Genomic DNA, 27,812 nt, shown 5'->3' on the forward strand with positions numbered 1-27,812 from the left:
TAGGTAGGACATTAGGCAATAAAATAATAAGAGCTTGGTGGAGCCACCCATCGCCCCGTTTCAATGGAGACGGTCATAACATCCATCCGCTGCGGCTTGCCTTGAACTAATGGGAAAGTATAGGGGGCATGGTACAGTAGGGATGTTAGCGTTGCTTTCCTGTATTACCTGTATTCTCGGACTAGCCATCGAAACGAAATCAGCGCGCTTGAACGGTATAACGGGGAGGGGGGTGTCGTTTGCGTTCTGATTAACTTCTCATTACGTTTAATAAACTTAATACTACGGAATTAGGCATGCTTCTTGCTAAATTATTTCCATTGCAACTTTTCAAATCTTGCTGTTAAAATTTAATAAACTATACTGGGCCGCAATGCCGTTTCGTACGACGACACGACGTGCATGTTGAGGGCAGCAACTTGGTATATGTTATCTCTAGAAAGAGTTCAGATTTGGGCTTGTTTTCACTATAGGATATTAACAGCGCAAGTTCAGACGAAGGACAAGGACGTTCTGTCCTTGTCCATCTGAACGTTTCCCTGTTCATTTGTTAAATAGCTTTATCTTTACAATATTTACAAGTTTCTAAACTTCCTACAAAAGGGCAGTATTCGCAGTAATCATCTGCTTAAAAGATGCTGTGACTTTATCTCTGCCGCAGCTGGAAACCGCGTTATTTACCACAGATTATTTTGCCGGCTATGTATGCCAAGATAACCTCGTTTGCTGCCACCCCAGCACCACCACCACCATAGTAATTATTAACTGTGTAAGCTTACAAACACAACACAAACAGAAAGAAAAACAGGCTAGCAGTTCTGTCCAGACACCCCACCCGCATCTCCGTCAATACGCTAAACGACTTTCTTGAAGGATTGCTCATGTTTTCAGTTTTCAAGACCTAAATGGCTGGTAGGATAATGTTGCTACAGATTTGCGTTACACGTCATGCTTAGGACATACTAAATTAGACACAATATTGAGCCTGAGCACGTGTGCACGCACGCACGCGTGCACATCTCTAGGAGATTGCAGGACTCGAGTGTTACTATTCCTAAAGCCACCAGTCCTCACTAAAGATACCGAGAGCATCATGTCCTTCCCTACAGATCCTTCCATCTGGAGTAGTAACCACTTCGTATCTGACTCCTGCTCTAACATAGTAGTTCTCAGTCATTGCTGGAAGGCGTCACATGTCACAGCGGAGCGGTTGAGATGGGGCTTCATTCATGGACTACGAACGCTGTCCAGTTGCAGAGTCGCATACTGCGAAAGGTGAGCCTCTAACTTCCGCGCACAGTCATGCTTTGGAGAGTTCGCAGCGGGAGTAAAGCTCGCCGATGGCCGCAACTCCGAAATACCGCCCCTCTCTTCTCCAAATTACAGATACCCTACACAATCTCTGGAATCGCCCGTACCATAGTGCGGTTACGAACTTTCATTTAGGTTAACCTGAAGAGGGGGGGGGGGGGGGGCGACATTATACGTATCTAATATATATGAACGCGTTGTTATTAATCGGCCGCCAGCGAGATGTCTACGACGTGATTAGAATAATCGGTGATGGCGGCTAATCTGGAACAAGATGCATAATTGATAGGAGGAGTGCCTTTGGGCAGGTTTCCCGCGTCTTCTCTTGGCAGACCCATAAAGACACAAAAAAGAGAGCCATAAAGACTACCAATGTGTTGTCGTACGGTCAAGATGCCCGCATACGTACTGCGCATTTTATGACACATGCGGTGAATTGGTACGCCGATCTGATTATCTAGTGACTGTGGCTAGTAACAACCATAAAGAGGACCGAGATGGACACGTTTATGGCGAGGGTCGTAATATGAGCAAAAGTAGGAAAGTAGAAGTCCGCACCTTTAGTGGCAAGGTGCAAATCCGCTACGAGTAGTGCGAGTGAAATGAGTGGCAAGGTTCCGAATGAGTTGGAGAACAGTAACTTTATTAATTGAGTCATTTCTAGGTGAGAGCTGTTAAGGCTAACGGAAGTTCGTTGGGATTTAGGACAAATACTAAAACATGCAAGATATGCAATAAAGAAAAGCGTTCGAATCAAAACGGGAGAGAGATCAAATCGAGCGAACTGATGAAAATACCATCCGCGATGTTTTGCCACCACGAATCCTATTCGCAGCCTTCAACATCCTTTCGCGCTCGTCGTTACCCGCAGGGTAATCAGAACAGACTAACAATCTACACACCTTTGTGATGTTACGAATTCACGACTCGGGGCACGTAAAATACAACATCGGGAACGAAGAAACCCCGATGTGTTATTCCAGCAGCGTACACACTAGCGCAAGACGCCCGCTTCCAGCCAAAGCGCGAGTTGTTTCACATTCCGCCGACCACAGGACGAGATTCGCATGCGAGAGCGGGGCCTCTTCGAACTAGTCCTCGACCGATCCGTACAGGGGGAAGGCACCCGCGAGAGACGAACCGCAGCATCGCTTGACGAGTCTTTGACCTCGTTTAAACCGTGCACTGACCCCGTCCAGCGCATGGCTAATGAAGAGCTGCGGTTGCGACGCCGATAACGGCGGCGGCTGTGGATCGCCGACCAGTTGGCTGCCGTCGTCACACGCGCTACAGAATCGTATACTTCAATCGGCCGCCTTTCCCTGGTTGCGTGACTCTCATCTCTCTACGGAAGCTTCTCGGTTGCGACCCCCCCCCCCTCCCCCCACTTCTCCTCCTTTTTGCGACTGTGGCGAACCACAACTGCCACTTTCGATTCCGCGGAACCAGTTCGCAAGCAGGGTCAGGAAGACAGGACGGAGGAGAAAGCCCTAGTCTTAAACTGGTTTCACCGGAGATATTTTTTTTTCTTTCACGCTAAAAGCGTCGCCTTTTCGTGGTTCTGTCTCCATTCCGAGCGCACGCGCTATCGCGATATATAGAGAGACACTAGCAGCGAAAGCGGTGGCAGGCTCCGCACTGAATGTCTTAGCCGCAGTGGTTACTATACTGCCATCGCGGAAGCACTCGTTTAGGCATCAGGGAGCTATGCAAAACGCACAGGCTTCTCGTTCCCGCTGTGAATGTTTAATGTAGGGGACATCGCTCAAAATGGGCATTAGCATTGCAATCTTGCAATCTAGCGATTGCAAGATCTGAGATGCCTGTCTGAAGTATAGTTTTTCGCATGCGTAATGGTTTTTGTGTCGCTTAGAGAAGTGAAACCAGCGTCGGTGTTACCCCATTTTTTGTTTCTTTCTTACAAATCTGTGCTGCCTTCGAACGTCCACATAGAAGCATTTCTAAAGTATTCCAGCTATATGGCTGCTGTCCCAAGTAGATATATTTAAACTTTGTTTGTTTGAGTTATTACGGAACGGTCTTTTAGAGGAATATTGCACGGACGTCACTGGAATTGTGCAGGAACGAGTGATTATGCCACATCTCAAACAGAAGTAATAAATTTCGCTTTGCTTTTTGCTGAAATCGCCCTTGAGTAAGTTCAGAAAGTCTCAGCGATTACGAAAATATCTTAGAAGAATACGAAGACCAAGCGCGCGCCAAAAGTCAAGACCACAAAACACTGGGGTCCTTTGATCAAACACCGCTCGGCTCCTTCGTTTGAGTACCAGAAAAGGCCCGAGACATTGTATCAGCTGGAAGTTTGGCCCTGAGCTTTCATAAGAAAAAAACGGGGAAACTTCCTCCCGAAATTTCGGTATTGCGAAAAACCATCGATTTTAGACACTGGCGCTGCAAGATGACCGAGAACAATGAGTCGACCCGAGGGGTTCGATTTTCTGTCAGTGTACGAAGTAACATACTATAATGTCACAGAAGGCGCACGTAAATTTAATTGTGATGTTTAATCACAATGTAGAAATAATGAGGTGTAAAGGGAAATGAAAATGGACGCAAAGATAACTCGTCGCAGGTGGTGACCGCACCAACATCCTACGCATTACGCTCGCGCTGCTCTAACAATTAGGCTGCCGTGGCATTACGTTCTCTTTCACATATAAGGCGCTCGCTGGGCTCTGTTCTGGGTTGGACACTTTGCATAATACGGAATGCCGAAATGTCATGTGCTACGCAGAAGCAAAAAAAAAAAAAAAGCTGGTGTCTTCCGTTTCATAAAACGGTTTATAAGAATGTTATCTGATGACGAGTTTGGTAGTACTCTTCAGCTTTATGGCTTTCGAGTATTCGCGAGACTAGAGTATCTCGTGGTATAGCATGAAAATGGCGTAGTACACCGTCCGGCCTTTTGCAATGGCAAAACAGAAGTCTCTATCACGCCCACGTTGTAATCCCACCTGACGTCTTAAGTGCACCTCGTGGCCGTTTCCGCTCACGTTAGCACAAAGCATTTGCACTTTCTCCTTCTTATTTGACGTTGTATGTTACCTTTCTCGACGTCGTTACCTTAATTATGTGCCCGGCGCTATCGCTTAAGCTCGAAGGAGTCCACTCGCGGCAGTTAACACAAAGAAATCAGACCACCGAAATAACAGAGGAAGCACTCGCTCCGCTCGAGTTTCTCAAGTATACTCTCGAAGCGAGGAAGGACCTCAATGGCGACCATTCACGAAAAATCCCCCTGCGCAAAGCTTCTGCACTCCACTTGGCTGTCATTGAGCATTTGTTGCAATACCTATGTGACTACAACCCATTACGAAAAGCAAAAACAAGCTCTACTGCACAAAAGACTAAGGTTACTGTTCAACACGTTTCTTTTTTGATATTTCTATGCATTCTATAGGAGGATGTCCACAGGGAGGGCTGGTACATTACTTTGAGGAAAAAAAGACGGTTCTATACCGTGTTATCTCTAGTTTCGAAAGTTCTGTACTCCTCGATAGATACTTGCATTGGGCACCCGCACAGTAAATGTACTTCGTGAGTATGTAGCGATTATTTAAAATTTAGTTAAATTTAAAATCAGGGTGGATGTATGAGCGGTGTTGCGTTTCGCCTGCGACGCGCGGTTTTGCCGGCGCGACTGCGGCGGGGCGGCAGACATTTTGGCCCGTTCGGCGTCGCCGCAACGCTCCCCGCCAGGCGTTTCCAGGCGTTTCCAGGCATGTTCCGATGCCACGTGTCTTCATGTGCGTGTGTGAGTGTATGTGCCATTGTGCCCGAACGGCGGCGATGCGACAGCAGGGGGTCACCCTCTCCTTCCAGTCATTGTGCCCGACCAGAGGCGCTACGAGAGCCGAAGTTACCTTCTCCTCCCAGTCTTTGTGCCCGACCGGCGGCGCTACGACAGTGTGCGTCACCATTAGCCCATTGTACAATCACGTGCTCGTCTATTGAGGGGTTCCTTCTTGCCCTCAACTGCGAGAGTATAAAAACAGCTGCCCCCGGACGCCAAAAGGAGGGCTCCGATTTCTTCTGTTGAGTAAAGTGCTCTCCCGTCTCTCTACTTCGGTCAACCTGACCGCCAACTCTTTGCGATGTTAAAATAAACAAGTTGTTTTGTTGTTACCAGTCGACTCATGCTTTGCCGGGACCTTCGGATGCTTCCAGTTGTACCCCAGGCCGCCAGGCCAACGCTACCCTTGGGGCTTGCGACCCAGGTACAACCACGGGCGTCAGCGCCGAGTTCCCAACAACCGATGCCATCGGTGGGATCCAAACAGCGGGTTCCCACGCGTACGCCCCCTTGTATTAGCGCCAGCCAGACTAAACATTTCTCGATTCACTTGATGCGCGTCGGAATGACAGACGTAACAATAAACAGTCTGAATACGGTGCCAGCATGGAGTTGCAAACATGGGTATCAGGTAGTGTCCTTGTGATCAAGAGGTTGGGTCGGAGGAGTCGCGTGATGCGTTGACGTTCTCGCATGCCGTTTCGAGACACATCGACGTGAGAGTGCTGTCACGAACTCGTGATGCGCCCAACCCTTCGACGTCGCGTTTTTCGTCTCAGATTAACGCGCCATAAGTTATCATTGTAATAACTGGCCGATATTGCCACTGTTTAACGCGTACGAAAGGGGGAAAACTGTCATTCAACCGACTGTAGCACGAAGCTACAAAAGAAACTCGTACGGTTTTCTCAGAAAGATTCGCAGTTTAGGAGAAACCTGTCTTCGTCCGGGATTCGAACCCGGGACCAACGCCTTACGGCAGAACTTATTTGCTGTGTAATTCTTATAACACGCAGCTGGTTGTCTGTTCTAGCATCGAAAATGGCACCAAGGGAAGGGTAATGCAATCGAAGGTTTAGATCAGGGATGAGATTAGCAAATTCGCAGAAATAGAATAAAGTCCGCATCAGCATATTCTGACCTGCTATTGCATCCTATCCCTGGACCCGCATTAATCAATACGTTCTCACGCTCAAGCTGTTCCCAATATCTGATGCCAGCCAATGGTAATGTCTGGCATGTATTGTTAGCGAAGGCGACTGGCCAATGGTAAAGCGCACTCACTATCGGAAAGGTTCGTGAATTCGGCCTCTGAGGAATAACTTGAGGTCACTGGGAGTGTCCTTGAGCCAGGTACATTTTTTAAAAATTTTTCGGTGATAGTCTTTCATCGTTTAACAACTGTTACAAAATTAACGTTCGGCGCAGGACGCGCTTTGATATTCTGGAACTTTTTCGAATGTTGTCGCCGGTATACTATAGCGAAATATTGTGCTTTAATCAGATTGCGTGAGCGAAGCGAATAGTGGTGTACCCTGTGGAACGTAAGCGAGCTAGTAGCGATTACACTGGAATGTACGATAAGTAACTTGTAAACGGCCGACGCACTTGACCCTTATAGATCCGATTTCGACGACCGTGTTCGCCGCTATCGCCGCACTTGAGTGTTACTTGTTTTTCTGGGCACAAGTTCGCCCAATGAAGAGTTAAGGCGCGGATCAGAGTGCGGCGTTTCAAACGGTGCCAAGCAGCTACCGCCGAAGCTGGAAACGTGACGCTGGCGACGCGTGGAGCGTCGCAAATTCGTCCGCCGTATATAGCTTGGCATGTTGAACGTATAGCAGCAGCGTGGCAGTCAGCTGTTGCCGCAGGGCATGCCCACAAGTGTGCGGTGAGCGAGGTCTTTCTGATTTGGCGAAGGCGCAAACTTGGCAGCGCACTCTATTCTGTGCGTCTGAGCTGTACAGATCAACATGTCTTCAGCATGCTGCTGGCCAGCCAAGCTTGCGCCCGATCCGGTCTAACCAACGTTACTAGACTTGTTGGGTCTAGCGGCTCCGGCGAGCGTTGATTCTGCAGACTTGTTGGGTGTTGGGTCTAGCGGCTCCGGCGAGCGTGAAGGGTCGCGTTCTACTCCCTCGCCAGCCACGTTAAAGCTCGCCGGACGCGGCCGGTCACGCTGGCTGCCGCTAGAGTGGAAAGCGTCTACTCCTCGCCGGCGTAGCGTGAAACTGCGCGGCGCGCGTTACGCCGGGGCTATATCTGCGCCTTTCGTTTCGTGACTAACACGGTGTGCCATTGTCTGTTTCTCCACAGTCGCTACAACGTCACGATATAGCTGCTGCTGCTGATGGCGATGATGACGCTGGTCGGACTTAATTGATTCACAATTTGCTAAGCGGTTTTACCGATAAATTGCTCGTGTTTCAATTTGTTGAAGTGTCCTTAATGTATTGATTGGATTATTTGGTTCTTATTTGTTTGCTTAATTTTGTTGTTTATTGAATAATTTTTCAGATGAGATGCCTACGAAGAAGCCTGCTATGCGCGGTGCATCGGACTGGGTTCCGGGAGAACAGCTCGTTAGCCGCTGCGGCAGCCGAGAAGCAACGTCCTGTGGAGCACGATGTGTGCCCCGTACACGGCGACAAGCTACAGCAGTTGCAAGGCATCAGAAGCCGACCAGCCGGCGCTATCAGCGACACCGCAAGGCCGTTCCACGAGATTCCTGGCCCTAAACCATTGCCGCTGATCGGAAACATCTGGAGATACCTGCCACTTATAGGTGAGAGTGCATTCCTTGAGAATGCTATATGCCTCGCATACACTTACCACAGTACTCCGATGGCCGCTTACGGGCTTTACTGAATGGCAGTCAAGACTATGAGGTTGCTCTGTCTTCGTACTGGATGCAGCTGCAGTGGCGCCGAGCGTTCAGCAATGCGCACCGTGGCCGTCAGAAAAAATATGTTGAAAGCCGTGATGGCGTCCCCCGAGCCAGTGGACAGAGAGATGACTAAGAACTCTAGAAAAATTATGGGGTTTTACGTGCCGAAACCACAATCAGATTATGAGGCACGCCGTAGTGGGGCACTCCGGAAATTTTGACCACCTGAGAGTCTTTAACGTGCACCTAAATCTAAGTACACGGTGTTGCGTTTCGCCTGCGACACGTGGTTTTGCCGGCGCGACTGCGGCGGGGCGGCAGACATTTTGGCCCGATCGTCGTCGCCGCAACGCTCCCCGCCAGGTGTTTCCAGGCGCGACTGCGGCGATGCGACCGCAAAGGATCACCCTCTCCTTCCAGTCATTGTGCCCGAACCAGGCGATGCGAAAGCAGGGATCACCCTCTCATTACAGTCATTGTGCCCGACCGGCAGCGCTACGACAGTGTGCTACGACAGTGTGCTACGACATTGTGCTACGACATTGTGCTACGACAGCGCTACGACATTGTACGTTCACGTGCTCGTCTATTGAGGGGTTCCTTCTTGCCCTCAACTGCGAGAGTATAAAGACAGCTGCCCCCGGACGCCAAAAAAGGAGGGCTCCGATTTCTTCTGTTGAGTAAAGTGCTCTCCCGTCTCTCTACTTCGGTCAACCTGACCGCCAACTCTTTGCGATGTCAAAATAAACAAGTTGTTTTGTTGTTACCAGTCGACTCATGCTTTGCCGGGACCTTCGGATGCTTCCAGTTGTACCCCAGGCCGCCAGGCCAACGCTACCCTTGGGGCTTGCGACCCAGGTACATCCACGGGCGTCAGCGCCGAGTTCCCAACAGATCGTACCAGCGGTGCGATCCAAACAACGGGTGTTTTCGCATTTAGCCCCCATCGAAACGCTGCCGCCGTGGCCGGGATTCGATCCCGCGACCTCGTTGTTAGCAGCCCAACACCGTAGCCACTAAGCAACCACGGCGGGTGGCTAAGAACTCTTGGAAAGTATGTTTCGTGGAATTGAGCCGTGACGGCGGGTCCTTAGACGAGGTGCTCCTTTTACTGTGAAAAGAAAGATGGCACACTCCAGGCGAATTTCCGCCTCCGTCGGCGTCGCCGTGATGTTTCGTTAAAAAGTCGAAGTGCGGCAACATTGCGTCGCGCCCCGCGGCGCCTATGGTGTAGGCGCGACGGAAAGCTTGAGAGGGTCAGCGGAGAAGGATGGTGGCTTGATGCGCGCCCGTCTTCCCGCTCGCGTAATGTTGTGCACGGAAAATTGGAGTGTGGGGGTGGGGAGATTAACACGTGCTAAAGGGGGAAGGGAAGCTGGTGAGAGCCTGCCGTTGCTAGGCGCGGCGTGGCTGAGAGTGCCCTGTCTTGGAGGCAATCTGCGGCGTCAGTTGCCCTTAGCAACTTCCTCAGTTGTCCTTTTGAGCGAGCAACTGCTGTCTTACTAAATGAGTTGAAAGAATCGCCGAATGCTTCACGCAGTGCGGACGCATGTGCATCCCGCGCTACGAATGCCTGAACTACTCCAAGAGACATTGGCCTATAAGCGAGATATATTAATATAGTATGTCGGGTTATGCGTTCGCCGTGTGTCGTCCGGTGCCCTGTATTCTCTGCATGTATCATTTCATTTATAGTTCACCAGGAGCACCATGCTATAGGCGTGCTGCCAGAAAAACCTCTGTTCTCATTAGAGCTCTCTCTCTCCCTCTCTCTCGCTTGCTGAAGTTACCATTTATTTCGCTTCTCGCAGGGTTGCAGGCGTATGCAGGGTGCAACGGGACACGCCGTGGAAACTCTTCCGTTTCGCGTATGAACCGTTCTTTCTTTTTTCTCTCCCCCTGTTCGTCGCAGGCGATATGGACCTGACGCGGATGCATCGGAACGCGCAGAAGCTGCTCGACCGGTACGGGCCTCTGGTGCGAGAGGTGGTTGTGGGCGATCGCGTGGTCGTGCACGTGTTCGACCCGCGCGACATGGAGCACGTGTTCCGCCACGAAGGGCGCTACCCGGCGCGGCTCTCGCACCGGGCGCTTCTCAAGTACCGTCGCGAGCGGCCGCACATGTACAGCAGCGGAGGGCTGTTCCCCACGTAAGTGACACCTGACTCGACCGCGCGCAGAAGCTCGACCGGGTCGTGGCCTTCGAGATTAGAGTCGCGCACCGAACCTCCCTGCCCCATCTCGGAGGGCGTGTAGAGAACACATCGGATGATTCAGCGAAAACCTAGCAGTTGCGCTAAAAGAGAAACATCAAGTTAGCCTAGAATGGTGGAGTACCTTTTCAAAACACTACGAGCCACCTATACCGTGGACGAAGGGCGAGCAGTTACGTTATAGCAGCAAAGAGGGTGGGATCTATGTGGCGGCCATGAATGCGATGACTGTGACCATGACCGTGAGCAGCGGCTTAGAATGCCAACTTTAATTGAGTATCAAGGCTACATTAAATATTTTGCAGAAGCTTGTAATGACTTCACTGATTTTGGCATCGTCCGCTGCACGCTATGTGATCGTTGTACGCCTAAAATAAACGTACATTGTGACTAAAGACAAGTAAACGCTCATTCTGGGCCCTTATCTTGTAACGATTCTTTAAAATTTTCGATCATCTTTTTTGCCGTTCGCCGTTTTATTGCATGGATCCATGTCCCATCAGAACAATTTCAAAAGAACAATTAGCGGACGGCATATCCTTGCGACTTCCGCGGCTTAGTACACGCTTGATGGTGATTCGACGGTGGCCGTACATCTACGCCAGTATAGATTTTTTTTAGAATATAGAAAGTTGAGGTAGTTGGTAGGGATTCACCGTGAAAGAAGATAAGGCGTGCAGACACGGACACAACAGAAGAGAACCAGGCAACACAAAGGTTGACCGATAATTTTTTGTGCGACAAATGATCGAATATTGCCGCAAAAGACCACATAGAGAAAAACGTTGTCGAGGACTTCATTATCTCTCTGGCATTTCTCGCGGAGCCATGAAGCCGATTGATAAAGATATTGTAGTGTTCTTCTTTATTTTTTAGTTCTCGCATGTCATGTCACTTTTGCTTCGCATCTCAATATCAATATTTGTGAAAAAGGAAGACGATCCAAGATAGAAAGTGAGTCACTGTGTTTGTCCGTGCGATCCTACATGCGCAGGAATGGCGAAGAGTGGTTCAGGCTACGGCACATGTTCCAGAAGCCGCTCATGCAACGGGACGCCATGTCTGCCTACATCGACGTCTTGCAAGATGTCACCCTGGACGTCGCCAACCTGGTACGGCAAACGCGGGATAGCAGAACGCTTGAAGTTGAAGACTTCCTCAAGGAGCTCTACCAGTGGGCCCTGGAATGTAAGAGCCATCGATGCTTCTCTGCACGTTTTTGAAGGTTGTATTGTTCGTTTATTATTTAAATTCATGAGGTTCGCTGTCTCAAACCAGCAGTACGGCTGTGAGGGACGCCGTAGTGTGTGAGCCCAGAATTTTTGACGATATGGAGATTTTTAACGGGAACCACACTCACTCACTCGTGCACTCACTCGTGCACTCACTTGCCTACTCACTCGCGCACTCACTCACTCGCGCACTCGCGCACTCGCGCACTCACTCACTCACTCACTCGCGCACTCACTCACTCACTCACTCACTCACTCGCGCACTCACTCACTCACTCACTCACTCACTCACTCACTCACTCACTCACTCACTCACTCACTCACTCACTCACTCACTCACTCACTCACTCACTCACTCACTCACTCACTCACTCACTCACTCACTCACTCGCGCACTCGCGCACTCGCGCACTCGCGCACTCACTCACTCGCGCACTCACTCGCGCACTCGCGCACTCGCGCACTCACTCACTCGCGCACTCACTCACTCGCGCACTCACTCACTCGCGCACTCACTCACTCACTCACTCGCGCACTCACTCACTCGCGCACTCACTCACTCGCGCACTCACTCGCGCACTCGCTACTCACAATTCTGCACCGCGTTTTGCCCGATAGCGATTACCTGCCTGCCAGTGACGACGCAAGGTGCGGACAGCCCCACGACGGGACTCACGTGGCCGCAAATTAAACTGTCTCCGGTATCGGCACTTGTTTTTTTTTTTTTTTTGTGGCTGACACTGTATCCAGGGTCGGTGCGCCGACTAGAGGTGGCCGATCCTAGAGACGTGCAGCAGTAAACTGCGCTTCACTCGACGAAAGACCGCCCAAGCAGATGCGCCGAACCCCGAACACTAGGAAAGTTGACATAAATGTTTGCTTTGTTGAAGAAATTGTGTTCTTGAATACATACAGTTGTTGCAATGAGAATATTTAGGTATCACTCGTTTTATGCCTGCACAAGTCCGTAGAAAACAGGACAAGCAACCAGTACGCCCGTAAGGGTGGCAAAAAATGGTAGTAGTGTATTGCGGGCGAGCTATTGAGCAAAATAGAAGCACCATAGTAGCCACGCTCATGAAAGTCCAGGGTAGTTTGCAAAGAAAGCTTCTCTTCAATGACAAAAATAATGGCAGATGAGATTCAACGAACGCGTTGTCTTGTTCCTGTAGCAGTGTCCACGTAGTAAGGAATAATTCTCTAGTCCAGCAGGAAATACGTCTACCGTAATACTCCGCCACACTCGCAATGCGTTTGCCACGGCGTGACTCAGTGCACAGCAGCAGGACACCACTGCAAAGGGAATCAAAAGACGAAAAAAAAGATTGTTCTGGCCTACCGCTAATTTCTTCATATAGCGTCCAATCTATCCGCTCATGCGTGTGGATGGGATGCTAAATTTATTTATTTATTTATTTATTTTATTTGGTATCTTTAAGTCGTGGAGCCGTTCTTCACACATTCACCGAAAGACGTAAAACTTAAGCGTGTTCATCCCAGTTTCGCATTCCGTGTGCCATAACTTGCGCGCACGCCAGCTAAGACTCTTACGTAAAAGACCTTGGAAAAGAATGCGCGGGCTTGCGTGAGTGAAAGCGTGCAGAAGAAAGAAACGGATCCAGCTGGCCATCGTCTCCATACTCGCAGGCGACCTAGCACAACGGGGAAACCTTACATAACAAGGTATCGCATCTGTGTACACGGGACATGTCCCTGCGGGGGTTCTCTCTAGCGCCCTGCTCCAATGGCACATTGAGAGTTCAAGCCTTATCCCAGGAAGGAATGCGTTTAGGCGTTACCAAACAGTCACTTTTCTTGCGGTGGAATATGCAAAGGGGCTCTCCACTCTTTTAGGCTCGCCCGTTATCAGGATGTAGGCCTCAGAAGGAGAACGCCTGACGTTTTGCTATGACGTTCAGAGTACAATAATGATCCAATGTAAGTGACGTCGACTTTTATTTCGTAATGACATACCCAGTTTGTTGTCGCAATCCCGGTATGTGATGTCGCAAAAATGCGTTTCGTAGGTGGCGTAATCGTGCGTCATGACGGGGGGGGTAAAGAGTACGATGAAGCTTAATGACGTCGGCGTGTTGTCGTCACCGCTGCGACGTCGTTATTTACCGCGATGACGCCGCATCCGCGTCATTCGCGTAATTTGGAAATCCTCATGTTTCGAGAACAGGCGACACTTTCGAAGTTCGGAGCTACGTTTCTTGAGTCCAGTAGCCTAAAGTTTTCTTAATTTTCTCCTTGTTACTGCTTCCGTAACTCTTTCTTAACTACCCTGCTCCACGCGGGTTGGTAGTTTTTTTTTAAGGAACAATGAGTGCTATTTTAGCACTGAGTACGTTCGACAAAAGTTTAGGCGAGAAGTTCGTCAAAGAATTCGAAAAAACACCCGCCGTGGTTGCTCAGTGGCTATGGTGTTGGGCTGCTGAGCACGAGGTCGCGGGATCGAATCCCGGCCACGGCGGCCGCATTTCGATGGGGGCGAAATGCGAAAACACCCGTGTGCTTAGATTTAGGTGCACGTTAAAGAACCCCAGGTGGTCAAAATTTCCGGAGTCCTCCACTACGGCATGCCTCATAATCAGAAAGTGGTTTTGGCACGTAAAACCCCAAATATTATTATTATTAAAGAATTCGAAAGACTCGTTCCGATCTTGTGCTGAAAAATATCGCTAAGAGTGACGTGCGTGCCCTGCAGGCACGGGAGTGCTGGCGTTGAACACAAGGCTGGGTTGCCTTCAGCGAGGTTTGAGCAGTGAGTCGGAGCAACAGCGGCTCGTGGAGGCCGCGTCGGAGACGCACCGCATCATCATGGTGACGGAGAACGGGCTGCCTTTCTGGAAGATGTGGAACACTCCCGCCTACCGGAAGCTGGTCGAGTCGCAGGACTTCATGGCCAGGTGAACACAGCACGTGAGCTGCAATTGCACGCATTGGGCTCCTGCAACCACGCACTCGCTCTTGTTTTGGTAACCGCGATTAAAGATGCGAATAATTGATGTGTTGGTCACGTATAAATTTTGGTCGAATGTTTACTACAGTGGTTGGGGGCAGTGAAATAACCTATAACGTCGACAACATGCAATTACCGAAACATGGAAGCGATTACGCTCCTACTTTTGTCGAGAAGTAACCGCATACGCATATAATAGAAGTGCGCAGTTTATTCTTTCCGTCTTTGACTTCCCTTACCCTTCCCCAGTGCACTGGGGTAGCAAGCCAGCGTCTATTCCGGTTAACCTCCCTGCCTTTCCCATCCTGTTTATCTCTGTCTCTCTCCGTGCAGTTGAAAGTGTAAAGGACGAAAGGAAAACTATGTACTGAGCAGCGCAATATATTTCGAACGACCATCGTGCTGCAACATTGGAGGCTTAGGAGGGAAATCTCCAGAAAGTGGGCAGCGTGTGCAACATACATGTCACGTGATCCATGGCGTAGATGGCTTGCACGTAGCGTCACGGACGTGATGGTACAGAACCCAAATGTTCGAGAGCGCTGTTGGAGACAAGCTGAAGAGGATAGGATTAAGCTTTCTGCCATGCTCCGACATGTCCGTCGGGACAACGTTTGTCGCAAGCCAACTTTTGTAATGCAATCTAGTGCTATAGGCACCTTGATCTGAAGCTTTCCAGGGTTGACAGTTGTGTCAGGACACAAACCACAGCGACTGGTGGAAGCGAAATGGGAGCAACGTGATGAACATTCGCTGTGACACCTTCAATTGCTTGTCGCAAGACGAGAATGTCCAAGATGAGAAAATGTTCGAAGTGTGCATGCTCTGTATATGACTGGACGTGTTTACGATCGAGATCAGAAGCGCGAACGCTCATAAGATTGAGCTCGGCAAACCTAGGTGCGTAATTCGGACTAGCAGTGACACGTGGGTTGATATCCTTTGGGAGGGTGTCTTAACTTTCTTAGCGGTCATAGTAGCTAGTGTCGGTGACGCTGGGCTAGAGCCTTCTGGCTAGAGCAGTTGCCAATCTGGACAGATAAGAAAATAGGTCGCACGAAAATAATGGTCCAGAAATAAAATACAAAACGGCATTATTTCAAGCAGACATAATCTAAAAGAAATGGAAAGAAAAAATTCACCGACGATTGCGATACTCCCTAATGCGGACTTTGAGCGCAGCTACATACGTGTTTTCATTTCGCTGTGTATTGGCTGGCGCGGGCAATCTGTCTTGTGCGGCACGTTGCAAACGGAGCCAAGTGTGGCGCGACTGCCTCACTAATCTGGAGACCGCGAGAGGCTGTGCGTGGGTGACGCGTGGGCGTGATTCACAGCGGATGACGCAGACAGACCTCCTATACGACGCGCGCTACGATGGCCCCACCTAGTAGCCGTCGTCGCCGCACTACGCTTTTCTTCTCACGCTTTCGCCATGCCATGCTCCTCGGCTTTCCGCCTCGCGTCTTTAACCCCCCCCCCCTCCCCCACTGCGCTCCGCGTTCGCTCTATCATCTTTCGCGGTGCTAGTTCACTCGGTTACGTCAACGCTCGCCGAAGGAACGGGCGTTTAAGAGCTGCGCTCTAAAAAAAAAAAAATGTTCTGGAGACAGTCTATCCGTATAGAAGGCTCATAATTCAAGGGCGTCTATGGATGGTCGTATCACACTGCCGTACGATTCGCAACAAACATAGTCTCTCTTCACTCGCTCGAGTGCACACATGCTCGAGCATCGCGCCAGATACAATCGATAAGTGCGATGGACAACTACATTGCCACGGGGGGAACGTTCGTCGAGTGCTGCTTGCAGACTCGACGTTATACTTCCCGTTATCTGCTGGTTGTTGTGAGTTCGTGGCATTGCCCGCGATACCTATGGTTGCTTAAACGCGTTGCAATAAATACAAACTGATTAGCAGACATTAAGTACAGATTTGTTTAGTCCACGGGAAATAGACTTTTGTAGTGGATATCGGGACGGACGTTCGTATGAAAAATAGTACACAAGCTGTCCGAACTACCCCAACGATCGAGGACGCAGCGTTACCCAGAAGCTTTGTACTGAAAGACGGCACAGAAACATAGTACTCTAACATTGAACCAGAAGCAGCGTTGTGACTAAGTAAGCTGCCACTATTTCAACAGGGGTATTTGTATTCGTAAAAGGTAAAAATGTCAGAGAGGTTTCCAGTTAGACTAGACATAACATGTGCCGTCAGTCTAAATTTTTGAAGTTTCGGGAATAGTTGCAGAGCTCCTCTACACATTGAAGCTTAGAATTGAGAGACGCTCTGTCACTCTCACTTTGTGAGATTCTCGAGCAGAAACAAAGGCTGCACTCTCGCCCACAATAGGAAGCATCGGCGAGGTAGATGGCGCAGCATTATGTGCAGTAAGTATTCCACTGTGTCACGTGACAGCGCGAGAGAAGAACCTGCACGTTAGTTCTTACCACAAGGAGTTCCTTAAAGCGCGTACAAAGTACAAAAAAATGTTTTCTTTCGCATTCCACAGGTCGGGAACCAAATCCTTGACCCCAGCAACAGAAACCTGTAGCCTCAGAGCATCCGGGTACTTAACGCGACCCAAGGACAGGTCAAGTCGCGAGCCTAACGGCATGACAATTTTTGACGAAGACTGTACGTATAACGTGCTGCGGCGCCTACCATGATAACACATCGAGCTTCACGCACCAACTAGCTCGATTGAAGTGTCAGTGCTGCTTAACATATATCCATGTCACAAACGTCCGCATCCCATCGGATTGTCTGTAGGAGTGTAAGCAAACGGGAGGCTTTGGGAAGTTTTAGGTCAAGTGGTCGAAGCGCGACGTTCAGGTACCCTGTAGTTTGGGCGGTCGCACACCAGCATGTTATGTGTATTATTAAAGATAAATTCAAATCTGTATAGGTAATTGCGCTAATATTTTCTTCTTGCACAACACGCTGCAGGTTTGCACTGGTATGTATGGCTGAATGTAAAAGGTAATCGAGTGTAAGAAAAATCCATTGATTTTGTATGCCTTAGTGAAGTTTTCCTCTTTGAAAGCCTTAAATAAACAGGAATTATGTGCTACATTTCAAAGCTGATGGAAAGCGATGAATACAAAGCGAGCCGATTCGTTCCGAACAGGGCCAACAGTGATCGTGACGCTAAAGTTCCTAATTGTTTTTCACGTGATTTACTTCTAACCTTTTTATTCAATTCATAAAAACGTATTGAGTGGTTCGACAACTGGTAGATTAGTACTTAGGACATTAATCTTGTTTGTGGCGGAATGGGAGCGAATTGAATGTATATTACTGTAACGCGGCTATTGCGGCTCACGTCATTTCACTCTTTTCTTTGTGTTCTCGCTTGTTTACATTTCACCATGTTGATTTTATTACCTAGCGGACATAGTGTTACTTATTTGCTCAAGTTGGTATCCTGCAATTAAGAACGTTTATTCAGCGTAGTGTTTATGATTTCAGGTTTTTTAAAAAGCAGATTAGGTTCCTAAGGTCGACATCAAGTTCTTACTTTCCCTTATGCTACACGATGCTTCAAGGACCTTGTTCTAGCAGTCCTTAAATGTAACTTTGCAATGCTATTGTTATATTTAATAAGTGGTTGATGTAATTGCAATGCATTACATCTGCCGTAATGGTCAAAGTTTTGATGCATATGTCTTCAGGAGGAGGAAAGGGAAAAGCAGAAGGCAGGGAGGTTAACCAGAATAACGTCCGGTTGGCTACCCTACACCGGGGGAATGGGAAAAGGAAAAACAAAGATGACCGGGAGAGAGAGGAGGGAAGGAAAGAAGGAAATTGGCGGTGATCGAGTTCGCTAATGCATGTGGTCTAATTGTAATTGCACTAATAGTCACAGACGTTCACACAAACCTGTCGCCCTCAAGAAGCACAAAAGTACCTTCACCGCTTTAAGGCTAAACCCCATGAGCGCGATTTTGTGCGCGACAGCGACGAGCGACGGCTTCGAGCGACGGATCGGGCCGTCGCGTGAACAGATCGCTCGATCTTGTCGCGCGATCGCTCGGTTCTGCAAATCTAGAATTCGTCGCTCGTCGCCCGGAAGTGCTGTGAGCGACTAGCCAATAGCGCGAAGCCGGAACTGGATGTACATAACTCAAGTACTTCCGATTGTCGCAGGGAACGAGCAAACGATTGAATTTTTATACGTGCAAGGATAAAAACCTACTGCAAGACTTTCAGAAATATTTTATGCTGCTTTTTACAGTAAAACACATCAACTTAAGGTAATAAAGCACGCGTCACGCTAGTTTCGGCGCCTATATTGCTGCCCTCATACCGGCAACACTGGGGAGACGTCGCTCGAAGTCATCGCTCGCATGGGGTGCAACTTGTAGGCGACGAGCGAACGCGACAGCCATCTCCATCGCGTCGCTTGTCGCTGTCGCGTGCAAGATCGCTTGCATGGGGTTTATACTTTATGAGCCGACGAGCGATGGGGGCGGTGTTCCAGCAGCACCTGACCGAAAGCGGTCGATTGTCCCGTTTTTGGAGAGCGTTGGCAAGTTCCGTATGGCTTCAAGTTACATACTTTCTCTAGGCACAAGCCAGTATGTTCAAAGACAGCAAGAATGTTCCTAAAAGCCGGGGAAAGAGGTTTCAGGAGCGGCATTTCCGCAAGAACAATTTTCTATTAAGCTTGTTCAATTCCTTCTCTATTTTTTGCAACGTTTCATAAAAGTGCCGGTGAGCCGATATTCTGTGTATTTGTTGCTCTTTTTAACACGCTTTCGAAAAAAGAAACAAGGTAAGAAAAGTATAAAACTCGAGAGCCGCTTTGCTCAGTGGTTCAAACTGAAAACAGGCCACTCACAATCATTGGTGGCAAATCTGAACTCAAATGGCGTTTCCGCTTTCCCATTGTTTGGAAAGAAATAAGGGTGAGCTTTGCCGCGATGCTTTCATGCTTGAGCAGAGTAATAGCTAATTCATTTTTGCGACTTACGTTTTACGACACCGGTGAGATTTATAGCCCCACGAACTTTTTGTGTGCCAAGCTCTCGCCAAAAGAAGCACGAAAGCATACAAGCTACCGACCGAGAGACTTTTGCATTCTATTCGCGCGCTTCGAGCGAGAGGGGGAGAGATAGAGATAAGAAAAAAAAACAGCAAAAGTTTAACAAACGCGGCCCTCAGAGCAGCTCTCGCATTGCAGTAGTGCATGTCGGTGAGGCTTTGCCTTCTATATCAGTATCGATTTTGACGTCTAGTTGAGCAAGAAGAAAGCAACACGAAGTATTCAGACGGGTGAGCAAAGGTCATACCCTTTGGCGATAAGTGCTGACGCTTTGTGTCCAGAAGAAAAGGCTGCACTTGAGGTTCCTCTGTGAATAGTTGCACGTCAGATACGGACAACGTGATGCACTTACGGTGCACAGGTCTGTGCGGGTATGAAAGTATTCTTCATACTTTTTTTAATCGTAAAAGAGGACCCGCATGGATTAACCACTGGCTGGTCTTCAATACGTCCAAGTATCTTCTGCTTGTTCGTTACCAAGTTCCTGAGAGATTCCTTTTTTTTTCTTTTCTACATAGCCTTGCTGCTCTGGGCACAGTTCCAAGTTTTGAGTAGTCTTCAATACGTGCAAGTATCTTCTGCTTGTTCGTTATTAAGTTCCTTGAGAGATTCTTTTTTTTTCTTCTTTTCTACATAGCCATGCTGCGCTGGGCACAGTTGCAAGTTTTGAGCTGGAGAGCTCCATTTAGTTCTGTCACTGCTTTTATTCTCAAGGGTAAAAAAGATGAGGTTTTGAAAGTTCAGCGTTACGTTTTGTTCTCTTCTTTATCGGCCCACTAATGGATGCACCGAAAACGTAAGTGTTCTCAGGGTGATACCTTTCGGGTTCGCTACGGAGCGGTCCCTTCAAAACCGTAAAAGCGCTTACGGCGAGAACTTCTCGAAAGCTATAGCGCATTTCGGTCGAACATATGTAAATGCATCCGGACTGCGCTTGCTAGTAGACACACCTCCGTGAATATTTAATCGTCATATGCAATGAATTATGGTCATTCGCAATCCCGAGTGTATTAAAAAAAAAAATTGACACTTTCAAGACTCGGTACGCAGACGCGAATATTGTCTGTGGCGTGGCTGGTTTTATGAGGCTTTGTCGCCTTCTATAACCCACAAGCCTTCTATATTTCTGCGCATTCAGCATGCCAAAGCGCTTTACAGGAGGAGCAAACATCTCCATTTGGTAACAACTTTCTTTCTTTAAGGCGTACAATACCGGCCTCGGAGTAGACATTTTGATAAATAGCGACGTGTATTAGATGTAACAAGCCGCACGTGGTTGCTCGAGCACCCCACAGTCTGTTTATTGTTTTCCCTTTCTCTCGGTTTTCTGTTAGCGCAGTGTAGTCAGCAAATACCTGGAGAGGACGAAAGTGGCGGATCAGAACGTCGAAACCGGAAGGGAGCTCACCGTGCTCGAAAAGTTGCTGTCTACGCCTGGAGCCGACCTCAAGGATGTCTTCGCCATGATACTCGACATGTTCCTAGCCGGCATCGACACGGTGAGTTCTGCCAGCGCGATCGGTGACAGTTGATTGTCTGCGTAGGATGTTTTAATGTGGCGCGGCGTGTTGTTTTGGTTAAGTTGCAGCGAATGTGGAGAGGACTTGTCGGAGCTGCTGGTGATGTGCATAGAAAAAAAAGAAAACGCGGTATCATTATAAGAAAGGCACCTGGAAGCGTCTTTCAAATTTTTTGTTTGGAGGGTAGCACTAGCGTGCTCAACTTTTCCTAGAAGTCATTGACAGGTTGAAGTCGGTAATGTGCGATAGTTATATTGAACGTGCTTATCGTTTGCTACCCTGGTTGGCAACGCTAGCAAACCACACTTGGCACTCTTTACTTTTCTTCAGTCTTGTGGAAGGTTCCGTAACAGCAGTGTCTGTGCGAGCGTACAAGCGTTACGACACGACTCTGCAGCTAATTGGTAGTTCTCTGGGAAGTTATTTAACGTACACGAAGCAATTAGTGGACTCATCCCCGAGAGATGTTTGCGAGGTATTGTATTGACCATTCTTATCCTCTTTCGGTAGTTAGCTTCTTCATGGGCCTAAAGATTAAAGCATCGAATTCGGTTAGCCTAGGAATAAAACCTACCATTGAATTATCGTATTCAAGAGGCTTCAGCACGCATAACTAACGTGTTAAGTTTACGAATATTTGGTCTTTACTAGTTATTGCGCATTTTGCAAGCTACACGAATGAGCAATAGAAAAAAAAAGATTAGAACTTTCTAACAGTATCGGCGGGCATCCCTACCGTGAACGTCGTTAACTATCTGGCTCAATTGTAACAGGTTAAATATTCAGCGGTAGAAAGGAAGTCATCAGCGCACGACGCTCCAAAGTGACCTACTCTGAAGCTCTGACCGAGCCCAGTGCTGCTTAACTTTGGTGATGTGACAAGAACCAATGCAGCTATCAAGACGCGACTGACGATGCAACCGCGAAGCAGAATCGGAACCACGTTTCTCGTTCTCTATACATTGCACATAACAAGCGGCAAATATTGTTGAAGACGCGCGCGTCAATTCGGCGCCGAAAGGGTGCTGATGCGTGGCCGCACGCCTCTCGAAAAAGTGGGTCACTGTCAGCGTCTGCTTTACGTGATAAGCGCTAGCTGACGCGAGCAGGAGAGCGAGTTTCAGCGTGTTAGCTTTTACGGTATCTTTTTCCTGCTCTGGCTACGCCTATAAGACCTTGCAGCAAAACAAAGCTCTCACTCTCCGAATTTGAAACCACATTATATAACCTTAATTTCTTCACCTTGATTACTACTGCCACTATGATCCGTAGAATTTCATAATGTTACCAGAGGGAGTTGTGGCGCAATTGTCTATGGGAAGCTGCAATCAGGGCCGTTAAGCCAGCATGGTAATGATGGTTTGTACATAAATTTGCCTAAACTTCGTCCTTGTGGCTTTAAATGTCTATGTGACTTTGCAAGGGGATCATTTTTAAGAAAGTACAGCTTAATAAATAATTAAATACACATTTAAAATTGTCCGATGCGAACACAGGACCTCAAGCACAGAAGCCCAATATTGAAACCAATACGCTACGGATGCCAAAACAAGCGAAACCACTGCGAGTAGCAGCAATTATGCATGCTTGCCATGTCTTAAAAGTTTCTGCACTAAAAAAAAGTTCAAATTGCCTAAAAATTTAGTCCAATCTAAGCCCACATAAAGCGTAATAAACGAAGCCACAGGAACGTCTGAAGCCCGAAGTACGAAGATCAGACAAATCGATCTACTACACATCATTCACATGGTGGCTCAACGATCACAGCGCCAGAGTTCCCTATAGTAATTGTAGGGAAATTTATTATTTGACCCTGAGGCTGTGAGTTCATTCAGCCATGGACTACACGTTCCACGTTCTCAACGTAAAGACTTGCGCTACTGAGCACGACAAGATTTGTGAACACAAATGCCACGTAAGCGGAGTGACTGAATAGCCTAAGAGATAGCGTTTGCAATTTTTTTCTATATCGCGTTCCGACTCTTGGGCCGGTCGGCGTTGATCCAAGAAAACAGAACTTGCGAGCAAAGCGATAATAAAGTTTTTCAGAAAACGCACCACAACAAGACCGTGTGCTCACTCATCCCGAACCGATGAGCATTTGAGTGAACCTGACGAGGTAATATCTGTCCGACGAGTTGGTTAAGTCTTCATTTGCTGGGTTCATGCAAATGCTCTGCTGGACGCAGATGAGAACCGGTTATGTGTTAGAATGCACGGTATCTGTAGTGCGCTTTTAGGCAAAGGCATTCAACGTGCTTCCAGATGTCGAATTGAAAGGCCGACCGTTTACAATCGTGAGCTTCCTACCTAATTCCATCTTAACTGATTATCGTCCTTCTCCTATGCAATCGCGTCTGTTAAACCCAACTCGTTTGATGGTGGCACCCTAATCCTTGCGCTAACTGCGCAGCCGTCGAATGGCATAAATATTATACATCGATGTTTCCAGACAGCGTACTCGACCACATTTATCCTCTACTACCTGGCAAGGAACCGGCGGTGTCAAGACAAGCTGGCTCTGGAGCTAGGAACCCTGCTTCCCACCAAAGACTCCAAGCTCAGCATGGAACAACTTCAGGAGGCGGTGTACCTCAGAGCCTGTATTAAGGAAAGCCTAAGGTACACTTTTGTATTTTTCTTTAAAATACATCAAAATCATTCGTACCACAGCTCTCAGTACTCCCGATGCAAAGCTTTCGTTTGGAAGAAACATTTCCTATTTACGCTTCTCTAACGCCAATAACATGTCGAACATCACGATTTGCTGGCATCGGCTGTTACGAACAGTCCCAGTGCAAGAAGTGGGTACAAGTCTAGAAGAACATGAGGATTGAAAGCGTAGAGAGTTCGGTTGTAACATTTGGTTGAAAAACAAGCGCAATATTTTTTTTTATTCGATGCTCGTGTCATGTATAGCTTTCATTTAGCACCGACCGAAATGTCGCCCTGTTTCTTCAGCCATATGACAAAAACAGAGCGAGAGACAGAAAGTTTGAGCCAATAACCTGAGCTGAAGTAGGAAAAAGAAACATCGTGGCAGTTGCATTGCAAGATCTGTGTTTATGGAGAACCAGCGTATGGGTTGTGACGGTTGTCCAAACATTGGCCTTCGTGCTGTGCATGTTTACACTATGTTGCTTGCTCCACGACAGCACTGACGGCGCAGGTGATGTGCGACAGTGGCAACGAATTTCTGTATCAGGGCGCCAGGCGTACGTTGCGTCTGAACATTCAGTGCAGTCCATTTGCCTCCTTCGAAGTTTCTTCATTCGAATGCATGCATGATTTATCAGAAAAAAAGACTTCGCCTATAATATATCGCATTTATTACAGCTAGCATTCTGCACACTCGAAAGACTGCGTGACGTACTTATTGAGGTCAAGAGAAGATATCTTTGTCTCTGAAAAAGAAGAGAGAGACAAAAGGGGAGGAAAGACAGGGAGGTTAGCCTCTGTAAGTACCGACTGGTTACCCGCTGCTGGGGGAAGGGGTAAAGGGAATGAAAGGTGAAAATGCTTTTTTTTTTTAAGAAAAATTCACGCAATAACGCGATGAAGAAAGCTTTGTGTTCTATCCCTTAGAAAGCAAATTTTTTACGCTGGTTTTGAAAGTTGAGCTGCCAATTTGTTGCGAGAGTTCCTAGGTCTGTAGAAACCATGCCTATGTTGTCCGTGAATGAATGTAAAGCAAATATTATTTTACGATGTTTTATGTCCTTCGGGAAAACCGTGCATGTGAAATGAACTGTATCATTCTCAGATGATTCAAATTAATGGGGCAAGAATGTTATAAAAATGATGTAGTAAACGTAAACGGAAAGTCGCGAAGGCTAGATATTTCTGTTCATGTTAGCAGAACATTTTAGTCGCTACTTTTCTCGACGCAAAACATTTTGTTGTTTGTTTAAGCTAGGAGTATTTGTTGTCTTAACGAAACGGGGGAAGGGGGTAGGGGGAGGGGGAGGTCGGTATCTACTTTCGACTGAAACACTGCATGTTATCCTTTCCTCAACATGACCTTTGAGTTTTGGATTACTAACTTTCGCCGTGCTCACTTCTGCGGTGTTTGTAAAGGTGAAATGATTTGCGGTATACTGATAATAGTGATATTCTCGTTTCCGTAAATACATCCTTATGTCAAAGAGAACATTTGCATTAGAATATATCTATACATATTGGCCGTCTGTAAATCTTGCTTTCACTTAATGGTTCAGGAGCAGAAAAAAAAAATCGATGGGTGTGAAGAGCAACTTGATGAAAACGAACGCATGTTCGCTCCTCTTTCGTACGCAGGCTTTCACATATCGTATCTAGACGTATCAGTGTCAGTATGAAATGGGTGCAGGTCAATGGTGATCTTACGCGAAACAATTTATAATCACAAACTGTTAGTGGCAGCACATTATTCTAACTGGAATTAACTGCGTTCACTGTACCGCAATTCGGTTTTCTCGCGAGAGCTTTTTACATTCGGGGCTGAAATGAAATCCGAAAGTTCGATGTCACTTCATGCTTTTAAGTTGACAATTTCTTCAAACTTGTTCCTGTCTTACCTTTCATTTTTGTTTCATGCTTGAAAAACACAAGACTTAGCCCCATCGCAATAGGTGTCGGTCGGGTCCTTCCAGAAGACATCGTGCTCTCTGGATACACTGTTCCTGCAGGGGTAAGTTTCGATAAGCTAAATGCGTTGTTATTGGTGCTTGTTGAGCAAACAATTATGTTTGCGCATTACGCCAGTATATGATATCTAACGACATGACGAAGCTATACTCGTACCTTGAAGTGCATTTACGAACTGCTGCTGTACGTGATTTCGCACTGCCTTGTCTCGTTCGTTCATGTATTCATTACTTCGTCACTGCGCCGCTTGTACGCTTTTTCTTAAAAAAAAAAAAGATATGGGCTGTTACGGAATTACCCATATAATTGCAGCCACTCGATATGGATGCACAGTTACTTTAGACGACTATGCGTATTACTGTCTGTATATACTGGATGCTTATCTCGCAGCTCGGACCAGATCAACATCCATTTAATAAAGTGCACTTTCTTGTCACACGCCGAGGAATATGACTCTAGCAAATGAAGTTTGGTGATATGTATTACGTAGTTCTTTTTCTTGTTAAGTGCGCCCTGCTATCGTCGCTCAAAAGACCGGCGGTTAATATTGCACTATATTGCACATGGAACTTGCAATAATTAATGCATAGACATACCGACATTTTTGTTAAACGCAAATACCTTTCTTCATCAGTTTCACCAGTCAGTCTCGCATTCAATCTGATTCGTTCATTCGCTCATTCATTCGCTCTTACCGATTTGAACAATAACACCGCGATGAACGAGACTTTATATCGTAACTCTCCAGTTCTTGAGCTTATTCGGAATGAAATTTTGCTTTCTGTTGGTCCTTCACACAGTCTTAATTAGAAGAAAGGGTGCACAAGAAATAAGAGAATTCCGGTTATCGATTCCTAAGTCCCAGACTACATTTGGTGTCAGTGCGTCATCACTGCGCTAACTTTTCTTTTCGGGGCTTATTGAAAATAGCTGCAGTCATCTTCGGCTGGTCGCGTTCTGTGTTCCCACGAAAGGCTAACTTTTCGTGGGCAGAAAACTAAAGTGTAACGTTTTAAGACCCCCGAAACCAAGGACAGACTCGCGGCGCTTAACAGCCCGAAGCGATAACGGGGTAAGACGAACCGGGCCTCAAGAGCTTGCTTTGAAATGAAGTAGTTTGCTCCCTGACAAGTGAACTTCATGTAGAACTATAAAGGAAAATATAGCGAAAAGCATTGAATAGGAAAATGAGAGTTGTTAGCACTCGTATAAATTTGTAGTTGTGTCGTAATAATTTGGAACTGTTCAAAACAATATCGTCGAAGGTTCATTATCTTTTCCATAATAAGTTTATTCATTATGGTGTATATGGCAGGCGAACTTTCTAGCGAAGAACACCTTACTACGGCTCGGCGCAAACCGAGTGTTCAGCAACCCTTTATGTTACCGATAACAACCTCAGACGAACAGCGCGCCGAACGACTGGCTAAACGCCGCAACATAGCTTTAGACAACCAGACTAACCTGGACTTTTCAATCAAAAATAACCAAAGCGAACCGTGCTATGCCTTAGGTTTCGCTATGTATATCTTGGCATAGCCGAGCTAAGCCACTGCCAATTTTTTTTATAGCGTTGTCCTGGCGTAGGTTGTGTCGCCCATCTCCGAAATGTTAATCAGTTGAGGAAGTGTTGTGCGTGATTTCTTCCTTTCTTTCTTTTCTCTTTCTTCTTCCTTTCTTTCTTTCTATACATCAGCGTTCACTTTGAGGAGTGCTGGTGCCCAACGCGCGCCCTTATGTCTTCACCCTTTGGCGCAGACTGTGCTCATCATGCACAACCAAGTGGCCTGCCGCCAGGAGAGCAACTACCCGGAGCCCGACGCGTACTGGCCCGAGCGGTGGCTGAAGGAGCGCAGCGAGGGGGGCCGGGCGCACCCGTTCACTCTGCTGCCATTCGGTTACGGACCACGGATGTGCATCGGCAAGCGCTTCGCCGAGACCGTCATGTGCCTGCTCGTGGCCAGGGTGCGGACCGCATCGTTGCGTTGGCGTCATGTCCTTCCTTGACCGTCTCTCAGCGTCGGGTAGAACGTAAACCCTCCCAGGAAGATTTTCTAAGTCCAGTGCTAGCTGAACCGGGAGATCTGCTGGAATATGGGCAGTTATGGTACTTTATCTATTGGTTAACGCTACGAGGCGTGTGGCTGCTGTGACGTATAGATATGTCAGAGTGAATTCGGCAGGTGGTGTTCAA

The 27,812-nt window shown here is 47.7% G+C and overlaps 1 protein-coding gene across 4 annotated transcripts in view; it reads left to right on the top strand.

Moving 5' to 3' along the window:
* LOC142585523 (cytochrome P450 302a1, mitochondrial-like) overlaps window positions 1-27,812 on the top strand; it is a 72,551-nt gene that overhangs the window by 40,335 nt on the left and 4,404 nt on the right. For 3 of the 4 annotated variants that reach the window (XM_075696327.1, XM_075696328.1, XM_075696330.1), the window contains 8 exons: window positions 7,643-7,910; window positions 9,925-10,162; window positions 11,220-11,413; window positions 14,168-14,369; window positions 20,812-20,971; window positions 23,445-23,614; window positions 25,583-25,661; window positions 27,377-27,583. In XM_075696327.1, the coding sequence (XP_075552442.1) occupies window positions 7,643-7,910; window positions 9,925-10,162; window positions 11,220-11,413; window positions 14,168-14,369; window positions 20,812-20,971; window positions 23,445-23,614; window positions 25,583-25,661; window positions 27,377-27,583 (1,518 nt within the window). Of the gene's footprint in view, window positions 1-1,109; window positions 1,276-7,642; window positions 7,911-9,924; window positions 10,163-11,219; window positions 11,414-14,167; window positions 14,370-20,811; window positions 20,972-23,444; window positions 23,615-25,582; window positions 25,662-27,376; window positions 27,584-27,812 lie in introns of all 4 variants that reach the window. The other variant, XM_075696326.1, reaches the window with a different exon arrangement.

This window comes from Dermacentor variabilis, chromosome 6 (genome assembly GCF_050947875.1).
Source record: "Dermacentor variabilis isolate Ectoservices chromosome 6, ASM5094787v1, whole genome shotgun sequence".
Classification (NCBI taxonomy): Eukaryota; Metazoa; Arthropoda; class Arachnida; order Ixodida; family Ixodidae; genus Dermacentor; species Dermacentor variabilis.